Source organism: Pristiophorus japonicus, chromosome 9, assembly GCF_044704955.1.
Source record: "Pristiophorus japonicus isolate sPriJap1 chromosome 9, sPriJap1.hap1, whole genome shotgun sequence".
Classification (NCBI taxonomy): domain Eukaryota; kingdom Metazoa; phylum Chordata; class Chondrichthyes; family Pristiophoridae; genus Pristiophorus; species Pristiophorus japonicus.
Window position 1 is genome coordinate 148,130,329 of NC_091985.1, and position 15,522 is coordinate 148,145,850.

The following is a 15,522-nucleotide window of genomic DNA, read 5'->3' on the forward strand; positions in this document are numbered from 1 at the left end:
AAGGAATTCAGGAGAAACTTCTATAGCGAGAGTGGTGAGTATGTGGAACTGTGAATGGGAATATAAAGTAGTTGAGGCGATTAGCATAGATGCATTTAAGGGGAAACTAAATAAACACACGAGGGAGAAAGGAATAGAAGGATATGCTGATAGGGTGAGATGAAGGAAGGTGGGAGGAGGTTTGTATCCATAAACACTGGCATAGACCTGTTGGGCCAAATGGCCTGTTTCTGTGCTGTACATTCTATGTAAATCTGTGTGTGTCTGTGTATATATGTTTGTATTACAATGAGAAAATATGCAGTCAGGTCGAAATAGTTACATGATTTTTTTATTAGCTTACAGACATAATGCTGAGCATCTAATTACTTTTCACTAACAAAATATCAAAAAATACAGATACATTAGAGTGACCACTGGAATATGGCCAGAGAACGAAGTGTAAACATTCACAATGTAAACATTAAGTTCGTATCAAAGACCCGTACAAATGACAATCCTGAGCCTAACTTGAGTAAAAAGAATTAAGAGGCACCAAATTTACCAGGAAATTCATCCCTTCCCAGACTCCCCTCATTTTCAGTGCACTGCCGCACCCAAAGGTGCTGGTGGCAGTGTTCTACACAGAGGGCACTGTTGTGTGACGGGTGCAAACACTACCCTCCTGGTAGTCAGCCCTTTCCGATCTTTCAGGAGTGGAGGAATCTGTGAAGGCTGCTCGCTGGCTCCTGCTTGTAACAGACGTTTTATCAGCCAGAGCTCGGCCCTCGCAGATGTGAAACACCGCTCCAGAAGGCAGTCACCGAGGGATTAAAAAACACACACAAGTTTAAATGTTCTGCTTAAGGGAAAGGCACCAGTTGAGGTGAACTGGCATGTGTACAGTTCTTGCTTCAGGTATTTGCTTATAATCACCTGCAATAATAGTGGGACTTAAAAATCCGACATTTTTTTTAATTTAATGAACCTAAAGGATAATTATTCAATAACGGACTCAAGATGCAGGGTTAATAAAATCAAAATAAAGCCTTTTTCAAACCAAAAGGGCAAGTAACAGAAGTCCGATTAATGTAATTGTAATTAATGTAATTGTACTTGGAATGGGAAATACTGTATGCACAAGCTGTTCTTTGACATCTTAAATTAAGCCATGGAATGACATAGTAGTTTCAAAAAGGTCAAAAACACTGCAAAATCATTGGTCTTTGTAACAGACGAATGTTTCGGTCCCCCACACCCCACCCCACTGGGGCTTGATACCATTAGCTAGTTAGTCTCACATTGAGGAATGCAATACTTTGGCAGGGTCAGCGTAACTGTCACCGCCAAAATCGGATTCATTGGTCCATTGCCGCAGGGACGCTTGTGGGATCTTCCTGTGCAAGATGGCTGTCACAACAGCTTCTGCGCTTCAAGGCAATTCTGTGGCGGCGTGGGTTGGTACGTTTAGCACATGTGATAAGGTGCTGAGTACACATTTCAGTTTCATATATCTGATGAAAGAATATTAAAATATGGAAAGGTACTAAGTTGTTGAGCCTACAAGTCATTTAGTATCACAATGTCTAACTACATGTTAAAAAATTATTAGATCGACTAACTGCTGAAAAGGTTGTATAAAATTCAATAGTATCAAATGGTTATGTTTCAAAGTTTAGGTTTAACCCATCAAAAAACATAAAATGGATCAGCTGAGAGAACCAAGAGTCACATGACCTGGTTACTCTCCTCAGAACATTTCATGAGGTCCAGGGTATCTTCAGTCCATTGTCTTCCCACAGTTTCTTTAAGAAGCAAACGGAGATTAAGTTTGTTCAAGTCAGGAAATAGGACAGGATATTTCTGGGCAATCTGCAACGCACAAAGAAAACAAAGTTATCAGATGCAATTTCATGGGCTATTTTTACCATTATTCTTCTCTTCTGTGCCTAATGGTACACGAGGCATCCTATTTCTTCCGGTACGCTCTGGGTTGTTTCCGTAACAAAGACCTTGTTTTAGATGGAATGGCCATTAGCCTGACTCACAATCCCCTAAGAACTGGCTAGATACAAGGGGGGGGGGGGGAAAAAAGAGAACAATTTGCATTTATATAGCGTCGTTAACATAGTAAAACATGCCAAGGTACTTTAGCAGAAAGTTAAAAAAAAAGTTGACACTGAGCCACATAAGGAGATATTAGGACAGATGACCAGAAAGGTAGGTATTAAGGAGCGTCTTAAAGGAGGAAAGAGAGCATTAGAGAGGCGGAAGGGTTCAGGGAGGGAATTGCAGAGCTTCGGGCCTAGGCAGCTGAAGGCACAGCTGCCAATGCTGCCCTTATAGGCCAACTGGATATGTGACTCCAGTCCCACACCAACTCAAGTGACCCAGTAAGTCCCCTCCATTGTTCTTGAACCAGTAGTGGGTTTGATACAAGTCCCACAACCCCTTTCTCAGGCCATTAGGGGTGGGCAATAAATGCTGGCCTTACCCGTGATGCCCACATCCTGAGAACGAAAGAAAAATACTTCTCTAATTTACTCCATCTGCATCCTCTGCAGCTGGCCAGCAGGCTGTGGAAATATCAGTGCAACGCTTTCACCTCGTAGAACGTGGACAACTGCACAACCAATGCCACCTCATGGGCACACCCTCTGCTATAACCAAGCAGCTGACTCCATTGAGAGTGGGGCTGGCCTATTGGATGTCATGCACCTATCTCCCAGGCCACACTCACCGCCTGTACCTCCACTGTGATACATCAGACAGTGGCTGATATCCCCCATGTTGTCCAATTAACAATGTGTGTACTAGTCACTTCCGTCATGTGGTGCTAAAAAAAAACAGGACAGACTTACATTTCTATAGCGCCTTCAACAAACTCAGGATGTCACAAATCACTTCACTGTCAATAAAGTACTTTTGGAGCGCAGTCACTGATGTAGTATAGAAAACACGGCAGCTAATTTGCACACAGCAAGATCCCACAAACAGTAATGAGATGAATAATCAGATATTCTGTTTTAGGTGTTGGTTAAAACTGATTATTGACCAGGACACTGAGGAGAACTCCCAACTCTTCTTTGAATAGTGCCGTGGGATCTTTTACACCCACGAGCTGGGCAGACTGGGCCTCGGTTTAAAGTCTCATCTGGAAGACAGCATCTCCGACAGTGCAGCACATAAGAACGTAAGAAATAGGAGCAGGAGTAGGCCATACGGCCCCTTGAGCCTGCTCCGCCATTCAATAAGATCATTGCTGATCTGATCATAGACTCAGCTCCACTTCCTCGTCCGCTCCCCATAACCCCTTATCATTTAAGAAACTGTCTATTTCTGTCTTAAATTTATTCAATGTCCCAGCTTCCACAGCTCTCTGAGGCAGCGAATTCCACAGATTTATAATCCTCTGAGAAGAAAAAATTTCTCCTCATCTCAGTTTTAAATGGGCGGCCACTTATTCTAAAATCATGCCCTCCAGTTCTAGTCTCCCCCATCAGTGGAAACATCCTCTCTGCATCCACCTTGTCAAGCCCCCTCATAATCTTATACGTTTCGATAAGATCACCTCTCATTCTTCTGAATTCCAATGAGTAGAGGCCCAACCTATTCAACCGTTCCTCATAAGTCAACCCCCTCATCCCCAGAATCAACCTAGTGAATCTTCTCTGAACTGCCTCCAAAGCAAGTATATCCTTTCGTAAATATGGAAACTAAAACTGCACGCAGTATTTCAGGTGTGGCCTCACCAATACCCTGTATAGCTGTAGTAAGACTTCCCTGCTTTTATACTCCATCCCCTTTGCAATAAAGGCCAAGATTCCATTGGCCTTCCTGATCACTTGCTGTACCTGCATACTAACCTTTTGTGTTTCATGCACAAGTACCCCCAGGTCCCGCTGTACTGCAGCACTTTGCAATTTTTCTCGATTTAAATAATAACTTGCTCTTTGATATTTTTCTGTACGTTCTTTCTTTTCATTCTCCCGTTACACATTGCTGCCTCCCTTTGCATACCTTGTGTTTCATTCGTTCTGGGATATGGCATTGCTGACAAGGCCGGCATTTATTGCCCATCCCTAATTTCCCTCGAGAAGGTGATGGTGAGCCGCTTTTAGAGCTGCCTTCTTGAACTGCTGCAGTCCTTGTGGTGAAGATGCTCTCATAGTGCTGTTAGGGAGGAAGTTCCAGGATTTTGGCCCAGCGACGATGAAGGAACGGCGTATATTTCCAAGTCAGGATGATGTGTGACTTGGAGGGGAAGGTGGAGGTGGTGGTGTTCCCATGCACCTGCTGCACTAAGACTTCTAGGTGGTAGAGGTTGTGGGCTTGGCAGGTGCTACCGAAGAAGCCATGGCGAGTTGCTGCAGTGCATCTTATACATGGTATACACTGCAGTCACGGTGCGTTGGTGGTGGAGGGAGTGAACGTTTAAGGTGGTGGATGGGGTGCCAATCAAGTGGCTTTGTCCTGGATGGTATCGAGCTTCTTGAGTGTTGTTGGAGCTGCACTCATGCAGGCAAGTGGAGAGTATTCCATCATACTCCTAACTTGTGCCTTGTAGATGGTGGAAAGGCTTTGGGGAGTCAGGAGATGCAGAATACCCAGCATCTGACCTGCTCTTGTTGCCACAGTATTCATGTGGCTGGTCCAGTTAAATTTCTGGTCAATGGTGACCCCCAAGATGTTGATGATGGGGGATTCAGTGATGGCAATGCCGTTGAATATCAAGGGGCGATGGTTAGACTCTCACTTGTTGGAGATGCTCATTGCCTGGCACTTGCCATTTATCAGCCCAAGCCTGAATGTCATCCAGGTCTTGCTGCATGTGGGCATGGACTGCTTCATTTTCTGAGGAGTTGCAAATGGAACTGAACACTGTGCAATCATCAGCGAACATCTCCACTTCTGACCTTATGATGGAGGGAAGGTCATTGATGAAGCAGCTGAAGATGGTTGGGCCTAGGACACTGCCCTGAGGAGCTCCTGCAGTGATGTCCTGGGGCTGGGATGATTGACCTCCAACAACCACAACCATCTTCCTTTGTGCTCGGTATGACTCCAGCCAATGGAGAGTTTTTCTCCTGATTCCCATTGACTTCAGTTTTACTAGGGCTCCTTGATGCCACACTTGGTCAAATGCTGCCTTGATGTCAAGATCAGTCACTCTCATCTCACCTCTGGAATTCAGTTCTTTTGTCCATGTTTGGACCAAGGCAGTAATGAGGTCTGGAGCCTAGTAGTCCTGGTGGAACCCAAACTGAGCATCGGTGAGCAGGTTATTGGAGGGTAAGTGCTGCTTGATAGCACGGTCAACGACACATTCCATCACTTTGCTGATGATTGAGAGTCGGCTGATGGGGTGGTAATTGGCCGGATTGGATTTGTTCTGCTTTTTGTGGACAGGACATACCTGGGCAGCTTTCCATATTGTCAGATAGATGCCAGTGTTGTCATCATCATAGGCAGTTCCTCAAAATCGAGGAAGACTTGCTTCCACTCTAAAAGTGAGTTCTTAGGTGACTGAACAGTCCAATTACAGTCTCTGTCACAGGTGCAACAGACAGTTGTTGAGGGAAAGGGTGGGTGGGGAGTCTGGTTTGCCGCACGCTCCTTCCGCTGCCTGCGCTTGTTTTCTGCATGCTCTCGGCGACGAGACTCTGGGTACTCAGCGCCCTCCCGGATGCTCTTCCCCCACTTAGGATGGTCTTTGGCCAGGGACTCCCAGGTGTCGGTGGAGATGTTGCATTTTATCAAGGAGGTTTTGAGGGTGTCCTTGAAATGTTGCCTCTGCTCACCTGGGGCTTGCTTGCCGTGTAGAGGTTCAGAGTAGAGCGCTTGCTTTGGGAGTCTCGTGTCAGGCATGCAAACAATGTGGCCTGCCCAAAGGAGCTGGTCGAGTGTGGTCAGTGTTTCAATGCTGGGGATGTTGACCTGATCGAGAACACTAACGTCTGTCCTCCCAGGGAATTTGCAGGATCTTGCGGAGACATTGTTGGTGGTATTTCTCCAGCGATTTGAGGTGTCATGTACATGGTCCATGTCTCTGAGCCATACAGGGCGTCGGGTATCACTACAGCCTGTAGACCATAAGCTTGGTGCCAGATTGGAGGGCCTGATCTTTGAACACTTTCTTCCTCACGTGGTCGAAGCCTGCGCTGGCGCACTGGAGGCGGTTGAACCTCGTCTTTGATGTTTGCCCTCGCTGATAATAGGCTCTCGAGGTATGGAAAGTGGTCCACATTGTCCAGGATCGCGCGTGGATCTTAATGACTGGGAGGGGGGGTGGGGGCAGTGCTGTGTGGCAGGGTCAGGTTGGTGGAGGACCTTTGTCTTACAGATGTTTAGTGTAAGGCCCATGCTTTTGTACGCCTCGGTGAAAATGTTGATGCCTCTGAATGTGCGCAGACGCAAACGTCGTCCGCCTACTGTAGCTCGATGCCAGAGGATGGGACGGTCTTGGAACTGGCCTGGAGGTGACAAAGGTTGAACAGGTTCCCACTGGTTCTACAGTTTAATTCCACTCCAGCGGGGAGCTTGTTGACTGTGAGATGGAGCATTGCAGCGAGGAAGATCGAGAAGAGGATTGACCTGATGACGCTGCCCTGCTCGACCCCGGTTCGGACGTTGATTGGGTCTGTGGTGGATACGTTGGTCAGGATCACGGCTTGCATGTCGTCGTGGAGCAGGCGGAGGATGGCGACAAACTTTTGGGGGCAGCCGAAATGGAGGACAACGCTCCATAATCCCTCGTGGTTAACAGTGTCAAAGTCTTGGTGCTGTTCCCTGCATTTCTCTTGCAGTTGTCGTGCCATAAAGATCATGCCCGTTGTACCCCGTAGTGGATGGAATCCGCACTGTGACTCCGGGAGGAGCTCCTCAGCCACAGGGAGAAGACGGTGGAAGAGGATTCTAGAGATGACCTTCCCATTGGCTGATAACAGGGAGATTCCTCTGTAGTTGCTGCAGTCGGACTTGTCCCCTTTTTAAAAGATGATCACGATTATTGCATCTGAGAGATCTCCCGGCATGCTCTCCTTTTTCCAGATGAGAGCCATGAGGTCATGCATTCGTGCCAATAGTGCCTCTTCGCCATACTTTACTGCCTCAGCGGGGATTCCATCCGCTCCTGATGCCTTGTTCTTGAGCTGACGGATGGCCTTTTCTACCTCGTGCAGGGCTGGGGATTTGCTGAGATGGTGGCGGATAGCATGCTGTGGGATGGAGTCGAGGGCACTCGTGTCGAAGGCAGTCTCAGTTAAGGAGATCTTCGAAGTGCTTCTTCCAGCGGGTTCTGACTGCCTCGGTGTCCTTGATGAGTGTCTCCCTGTACTTGGCCAGCAGTGAGGTGGGGCTTTGGATGCTTGGGCCGAGGGTGGACTTGACTGCGATGAAGAATCCTCACACATCATGGCTATTGTCCAGCTGAATCTCCTGTGCTTTCTCCCATCTATTCTTTAGGTAGCAGGTTTTTTGTTGGACCTCGGCCGTAAGCCATCTGTAATGCTGCTTTGCTGCTCCCGAGTTGGGTTGTTGTCAGAAATGCCCTGCGCTTGCGATCTATTAGCTCTTGGATCTCCTGGTCATTCTCATCAAACCAGTCCTGGTGTTTCCTGGTTGAGTGACCAAGCGTCTCTTCGCAGGCACTGGTTATGGTGGCCTGGAGGGCAGACCAAGCGCTGTGGGCATTCTGCGTCTCGGGGTCATCAAGGGTCGCCAGGCTAGCAGTGAAGCACTGGCTGTATAGGGCTCTCATAGCTTGGTCTTTGAGTGCCCTGATGTTGATTTTTCTGTGACACATTTTCTGCTGCCTTCGCTGCTTTGGGGCTATATTGATGTTGATAATGGAATGGGTTAGGCAGTGGTCCTTCCAGCAGTCGTCAACTCCTGTCAAGGCTTGGGTGATGCACACGTCCTTGCGATCCCTCGCTCGAACTATGACGTAGTCAAGCAGGTGCCAGTGTTTGGAGCGAGAATGTTGCCACGATGCCTTGTACTTATCCCTCTGGCAGAACAAGGTGTTAGTGATGACAAGATGACATCTTGGGCATGTTTCCATATTGTCAGGTAGATGCCAGTGTTGTAGCTGTACTGGAACAGCTTAGCTAGAGGTGCAGCTAGTTCTGGAGCACAAATCTTCAGCACGACAGCCGGGATTGTTGTCCGGTCCCCTCGCCTTTGCTGTATCCCGTGCGCTCAGCCGTTTCTTGATATCACGTGGAGTAAATCGAATTGGCTTCTGTGATGGTGGGGACCACAGGAGGAGGCCGATATGGATCATCCACTCGGCACTGCTGGCTGAAGATGGTTGCAAATGCTCCAGCCTTGTCTTTTGGACTTAGATCTTGGAATTTGTCATCTTACCAAACCTCGGCTGAACCAGAATGACTGCACTGGAGATCAGCCTGGCTTTCGTGCTCAAGTCTCTATAGTGGGGCTTGAACCCACAACCTTCTGACTCAGATGCGAGTGTGTTACCATTGAGGCACGCCCGAGATACTTCATTTCCTCACTTCAATTTGACTGCATTGTGCAATGCACCACAGATACAACTATGAGCTTTCCAACAACATTACAGCCCTTTTCAACTCATCTACATTTCCATTAGAATTCTAAAGAAAACATGGCCCTTGTGAGCAAGGCTGCAGTACGCTGCAATACTAATGAAAGCACATAATTACATTTTCTGCAGCTATATTAATCCTGTACAATTTAATAAGCTCCGGATGTGGGTTATGTCCTAAAATTTCGAGAGAAGGAACAGGATAAAATTATATTGTCAAAAACAATTCCGGTTTGCTTTCTTTTTGTGCTAGCCGTGGCTCAGTTGGCAGCATTCGCACCCAAGTCAGAAAGTCGTGGAATCAAGCCCCACTCCAAACTCTTCAACCCATAATCCAGGCCGACACTCCAGTGCAGTACTGAGGGAATGCTGCACTGTCGGAGGTGCGTACTTTGGATGACACTTTAAAAAGTGGCTGATCTATACCTCAACTCCATATCCCTCGATACCCTTACCGAACAAAAATCTATCGATCTCAGTCTTGAAAAGTTCCACAGCCTTTTGTGTGAAAGTGTTCCACATTTCTACTACTCTGTGTGGAAAAAGCGCTCCCTGATTTCGCTCCTGAATGGCCTGGCTCAAATTTTAAGATTGTGCCATCTTGTTCTCGAATCCCCCACCAGAGGAAATAGTTTCTCTGTATCTATCCTATCAGATTCTTTTATAAATGTTGAACATCTCGATTGGGTCACCCCCTCAAACTTCTAGACTCATGGGAATACAAGCCAGGTTTACTCATATTTTGTTAAAGGTCTTTAATACGAGCACGTTTAATATGAAACATAATTATCTGTCGCTCGGACAAGACAAGAGTGCATCAGGAAAGCAATACCTGAAGTTTGAGGGTTGTTGCCTTTAGAACAGTCCTGTAACCTGCTCTGTATCTGAATCGAGGTCAATGTCGTAGAAACAGGGCCGAGTGGGTAATCCCGGCATGGTGCTCATCTGTAAGAAACCAAAGAGAACAAGACTGAAGTAAAGAGATACAAAATACATATCATAGAATTCACAGCATAGAGGAAGGCCTCTTGGACTGGTGCTATCTGCTCGAATCGCAAATTATGCTGTACGACTTCACTTGGGTCTGAAAATATGCTCAATGACACTCGGTGCAAGGAGGCAATTATCATGTGGTGAAGACACAATGGATGCTATATTTTACTCACCCTCAAGGAGGTTCTCCCAAAGTAACTTTGGCAAAAGCCTTAGGGAAACATGTAAACCATTTCCCATCGGAGGAGCAGGGCCCCAGAGTTACAGATCGGGAGAACCATTGTGGAAATTCTACCCCAATGCTCTTCAAGAAACACCACTCCAGCTTACACTGCCCACCAACAGCTCCTAGCCACCCCACGTGCTACATCTTTGAGAAACCCTTAAACCTTTCCTCCCAACCCTAATGGATGAATATCTGGTCTCTAAATCCAATTCCATTCACGAATAGTTCAACAATTCTTCATTCAGAAAGCATTCTCATGAACACTCTTCCCCCACATGGCCAAAATAAGGCCATTAAATCTTGTGTATGTAGGCAATGCTCTGTTCATCATACTTCAAAAGGTTACTGGTGACATGAGGCCAGCCTTGAGTGTTGCACACAGAACAGGAGGCCATTCAGCCTCTTGAGCCTGTTCCGCCATTCAATTAGATCACGGCTGATCTGTACATCAACTCCATTTACCCACCTTTGCTCCATATGCCTTGATACCCTTAATCAACAAAAATCTATCGATCTCAGTCTTTTGGGGGAGAGAGTTCCAGATTTCCACTACTCTGTGTGAAGAAGTGCTTCTTGACATCACCCCTGAGTGGCCTAGCTCTAATTTTAAGGTTATGCCTCTTGTTCAGGACTCCCCTCCAAAGGAAATGGTTTCTCTCTATCTACCCTTTCAAATCATTTAATCATCTTAAACATCTCAATTAGATCATCCCTTAATCTTCTATACGCGAGGGATTACCAGTCAGTGCAACCCGTCCTCATAATTTAACCTGTGAAGCCCTGGTATCATTCTGGTGAACATACTCTGGGCAGGTACCTTCTATGTCTAGGTTAGAAAGCTGCTAAATCTGACCTCTAGACTCTGCTACTTTCCACAAGAATTTAGGACCATTTGAGTATCAGAGAGCACCGTGGGTCGCCAATGAGTGAAACGTCGACACTGGAAAGGAGCCGAGAAGAATTACAGCCTACACAGGAGCTGGAACCAAATATAAAAATTTACCTGGATGGAGGAGGATAAGAGAAAGGGGGCAACAAAGAGGACAAGCATTCGTATCCATTTTGTCTCTCAAATCGATTCTGCCTTCCACCCTATCAGACTTTCCTCCCCTCCCCCTTTCAGGGCACCAGCACTTCCTTAAGAATCTGTTACATTTTGAACTTTTGCCAGTTCTGACGAAGGGTCATCAACCTGAAACGCTAATTCTGTTTCTCTCTCTACAGATGCTACCTGACCCGCTGAGATTTCCAGTATTTTCTGTTTTTATTTCAAATTCAAGCATCCGCAGTATTTTGCTTTTGTAAGTAGTTCTCAGACCAGGACAAAGTACAGTGCTGGTAAAAGGAAAGCTGGAGACAGAATGAGAACACTGGAACCCAGTGCCCAAAAGTGGCAACTAACTACTGACAGCGAGTTCTAATTACACAAAGGCATGCGGCAGGAGACACAACTGGCACATGCCAGCCATGTTAGCGACATGGACAGACGAACTAACATCAGCTGACTAGCCGTCCTCAAACAGGACTCGGGCAGTGGGGAAAACCCAGTTTTCCACACCGATTGTTTAACTCGCATCGAGACCAGGGTAAGCTGCCGGCTTCAACATAGCGTTACAAAAATAACCGCCGGCCAATTTCTTCGGGGGGGGGTGGGTTGCTCCGATTGGACACTGTAACTTTGGCACAAGCCACAGTCGGAGCAGCAAAGGGGGCTTCTGCCAAATTTATAGCCACCAGTCGGAGGATTCCACGAGAAAATTCCCACTGAATGCACTTCGAACACGAGATCCTCGATTATTTTTTGTTACTACGCGATGGGGGTTGCAAAAAGTGCCAACCACAACAACAACAACAACTTGCATTTCTACAGCACCGTCAACGTAGTAAAATGTCCCAATTAAAGCACTCTACAGAACGTTATCAGACAAGAATTTTACACCGAGCCACATAAGGAGCTATTAGCTGGTGACCAAAATCTTGATCAAAGAGATAGTTTTTAGGTGCATCTCAAAGGAGAGAGGCGGAGGTGTTTAGGGAGGGAATTCCAGAGCCTGGAGCCCAGACAGTTGCAGGCACGGCCTCCAATGATGGAGTGATGAAAATCAGGAATTTGCAAGAATTGAATGAATGCAGATTTCTGAGGACTGGGGGATGTTACTGAGATAAGGAGGGATTTGAACACAAGGATGAGAATTTTGAAATCGAGGTGTTGCTGGACCAGCAGCCAATGTAGGCCAGCGAGCACAGGGGTAATGGGTGAACAGGACTTGGTGCGAGTTAGGACACAGGCAGCACAACCAGGCTGAAACAGCGGGAGCTGCCTCCAAAACAAAAATGTCAAAAGCAGCCTCTGCCACTCTCGCTCAAGATTCCCCATTTTAAAAAGTTTCACAATACACAGAATGCATTTGAGAACTTGAAAATGCTGGTGTTTGTGTGCCGATGTTTTCATGTGAACAGGGCATTCTGATCTGTCTCTTGTGCATTGGGAGCCTTGGGTGCGCGGTGATGGATGTACGCTAGATTATGGGATGGGTTGGACCTGGGTTGTGTTGTAAAGTGGGCTTGTGAAGAATGGAGTGGGCCGACACCCAGAGTATTCAGAGTTCCTGTGTGTGTGTGGTGTGTGAGAGAGGGAAAGAGAGAAGAACGTTACTGGAGCCAAATTTATGGCAAAGTGTGTGATTGATTTTGTGTCTTTATCACGCAGTGTTATTTTTAGCAGTACACAGTGAGGTGGATGAGGAATTGTCCTGGAAGTTGTATCACAGAGAATTTTGTTTCGTCGACTGGCTGGGGGCAGGGGGGCGGAGGGAGGGGAGGGTTTGCAAAACCAGGACTGGTGAATAATGCAGAAAATAACCAGTTGGGAGAAAACGCACAAACACTTGGAGGCTGATGAAAATTAACCTACCCAATGGTCACAGCACGGATAAAATAACCCAGTGCACACAACGGACATGGATTTTATTATAAAGATTAATGACTGAGGATTCCAAACACTCATGAATAACTGATTGTGCCAGGTAATCACAAAAAAGCCTTTACAAGATCGCAAACATTTCTGAAGTTAAGTGAACAATTAGTCTGTGTTCTGATGAATACAAACTGCTAGCATTGCAAGCAGCTGGAGAGAGATATCCTATTTTGGCAAACTAGTGTAATTTTAAGTATGTACAGATAGCGGTGACTGAAAGAACGAACTTGCATTTATACAGCAACTTTGTGGCCTCAGGACGTCCCCAAGTTCTTTACAACAGTGACTACACTTCAAAAAGTACTTCATTAGGTGTAATGTAGAAAATGTGGCAGCTAAATTGTGCACAGGTAGCTCGCACAAACAGCAAAGAGATAATGACCTCACAATCCGTTTTTTGTGATATTGATTGAGGAGAACTCCCCTGCTCTTCTTCGAAGTAGAGCCATGGGATCTTTTACCTTCACCCAAGAGGGCAGATAGGGCCTTGGTTTAATGTCTCATCCAAAAGACAGCATCCTCCGACAGTTCAGCATTCCCTCAGCGCTGCACTGGAGTGTCAACCTGGATTTTGTGCTCAAGTCTCTGGAATGGGACTTGAACCCACGACCTTCTGAATCTGAGTTGAGTGCTACCCACTGAGTCAAGGCTGGGGCCAAAAAGTAGAGTTCTGTATGGTTTGGAGCAAAAGTAGTGTTTTTACAAACATGGTTTGTGTCATGCTTAACAGTTTAATGTCTCATCCAAAACACAGCACCTCTGACAGTGCAGCACTCCCTCAGTACTGCACTGGAATGTCAGCCTAGATTTTGTACTCAAGTCACTGTAGTTGAACTTGAACCCACAATCTTCTGACTCAAAAAGGCGAGAGTGTTACCACTGAGCCACGGGCGAGTTAAATTTCAAACTACATGCCCAATAAGCCACATGTAGCCCAGCACCGAGTCTTACATACTTCGGTTATGAACTTGGAGACAAATGCTGCACCTTATTAAGGGGTACAGTAGTGTTATGGTTTTATTGGATTAGTCATCCAGAGGCCTGGACTAATAATCCAGTAGAAATCAAATTAAAATCCCAACATGGCAGTTTGAAAATTTGAACTCAGTTTACAAAATCTAGATTTAGTGACGACGAAGCTGTCAGATTGTCGTAGAAACCCGACTGGTTCACTAATGTCCTTTAGTGAAGGAATCCTGGTGTCCTTACCCAGTCTGGCCTATGTGATGCCAGTCCCACATCAACGTGGTTGACTCTTAACTGCCCTCCAAAATGGCCTAGCAAAACCTCTGGGCAACTAGGGATGGGCAATAAAAGCTGGCCTTGCCCATATCAGGAGAATGACAATTAAAAAAACAATTCTACCCATCAAAAGCAGAATAGATCAGTGCAATTCATTTAGTGAAGGAGTTTAGCAGACCATGTAAATCAAGCTGCACAAAATGCACCACAGATTTAAAAAATTTACATAAAATACATTTTCACTAAGCTAGTCTTTACATTACTAAATTCCAATTTATTGAATAATTCAAATATTTTAACACATAAAAGGACGTCGAATTCTCAGAATTGCAAAATCAGATTTTTAAAAAAAGGGTTTGAAAATGTGTGTTTAGTTTTTTTTAAAAAAAACAGTTTCCCTGTTTCAACTTGTAATGTTCAGTTTCTTGAAATTAAATATGGGAGAAAAAATATCAGCTAATTCCAACGATCATTAGTCGGTGATTTTATATTCCTGACAGGAAATGTCCATCTTAGTAAAAATACAACACGCTAATGGAATGTTGGCCTTTATCTCGAGGGGGCTGGAATACAAAGGGGAGGAAACGATGCTTCAGTAGTGCAGAGCCTTGGTCAGACCCCATCTGGAGTACTGCGTTCAATTCTGGGCACCGCATCTCAGGAAGGATTTATTGGTCTTGGGGGTGCAGCAGATTCACCAGAATGATACCAAGGTTTATATTACGAGGACAGATTACATAAACTTGGCTTGTAAGGGCATTAACAGATGCGGAACCAAGGCGGTAGATGGAGTTGAGATACAGATCAGCCAGGGTCTAACTGAATGGCTGAACAGGCTCGAGGTGCTGAATGGCCTACTCCTGTTCCTAAGTTCCTACATTTCAACAGTGACTGCACTTATTGGCTGTAAAGTGCTTTGGGACGTTCGGTGGTCGTGAAAGACGCTATAAATCCAAGTCTTTCTTTCTTGTATTCCCTGGAGTTTAGAAGATTAAGGGGTGAAGCTAGGTTAATTAAAAAATTCAAAACTGTGATTGAGCGATCGTCGTCAGGTAAGACTATTAACAGATACGGAATCAAGGCGGGCAGGTGGAGTTGAGATACAGATTAGCCAGGATACAACTGAATGCCTACTCCTGTACCTGAGTCCCTTGTAATTACTTCAGCCTATACATTATTGTTATACAGGTTGAACCTCTCTTATCCAGGACTCCCTTATCCGGCACCACCCTTCGTCCGGGACCAGTCCCAGCCGGCGGGTGGCGCAGGCGCAGAACGTGACTGTCAAAATCCCATTCACCAATACAATCTTTCTCCTCAAATCGGCAGCCTCCTCCTCGTCGTCCTGCTCCAAGTCCTGCAGCCACAGTCCTCGGCCGGCCGCTCCTTCCCACTGCGGTCCCTCCAGGGGGAGGGGGGCGAGAGGAGGGTCGGCCAACGCTTCTGGGCCCGCTGGTGCTTTGAGGCTCCCTGAACACTGATTGGCTGACTGACTGTGCACACTGATTGACTGGACCAACTGTCAGTCACAGTTACCCC

General features: G+C 46.1%; 1 protein-coding gene across 1 annotated transcript in view; it reads right to left on the bottom strand.

The window, feature by feature from the left end:
* Window positions 1-315: 315 nt before the first annotated feature.
* mthfd1l (methylenetetrahydrofolate dehydrogenase (NADP+ dependent) 1 like) overlaps window positions 316-15,522 on the bottom strand; it is a 203,964-nt gene continuing 188,757 nt past the window's right edge. Inside the window, exons 27-28 of the mRNA XM_070891004.1 lie at window positions 9,378-9,490; window positions 316-1,851 (exon numbers count right to left, since the gene is read on the bottom strand). Of these exons, the coding sequence (XP_070747105.1) occupies window positions 9,401-9,490 (90 nt within the window). The 3' untranslated portion in view covers window positions 316-1,851; window positions 9,378-9,400. The remainder of the gene's footprint in view (window positions 1,852-9,377; window positions 9,491-15,522) is intronic.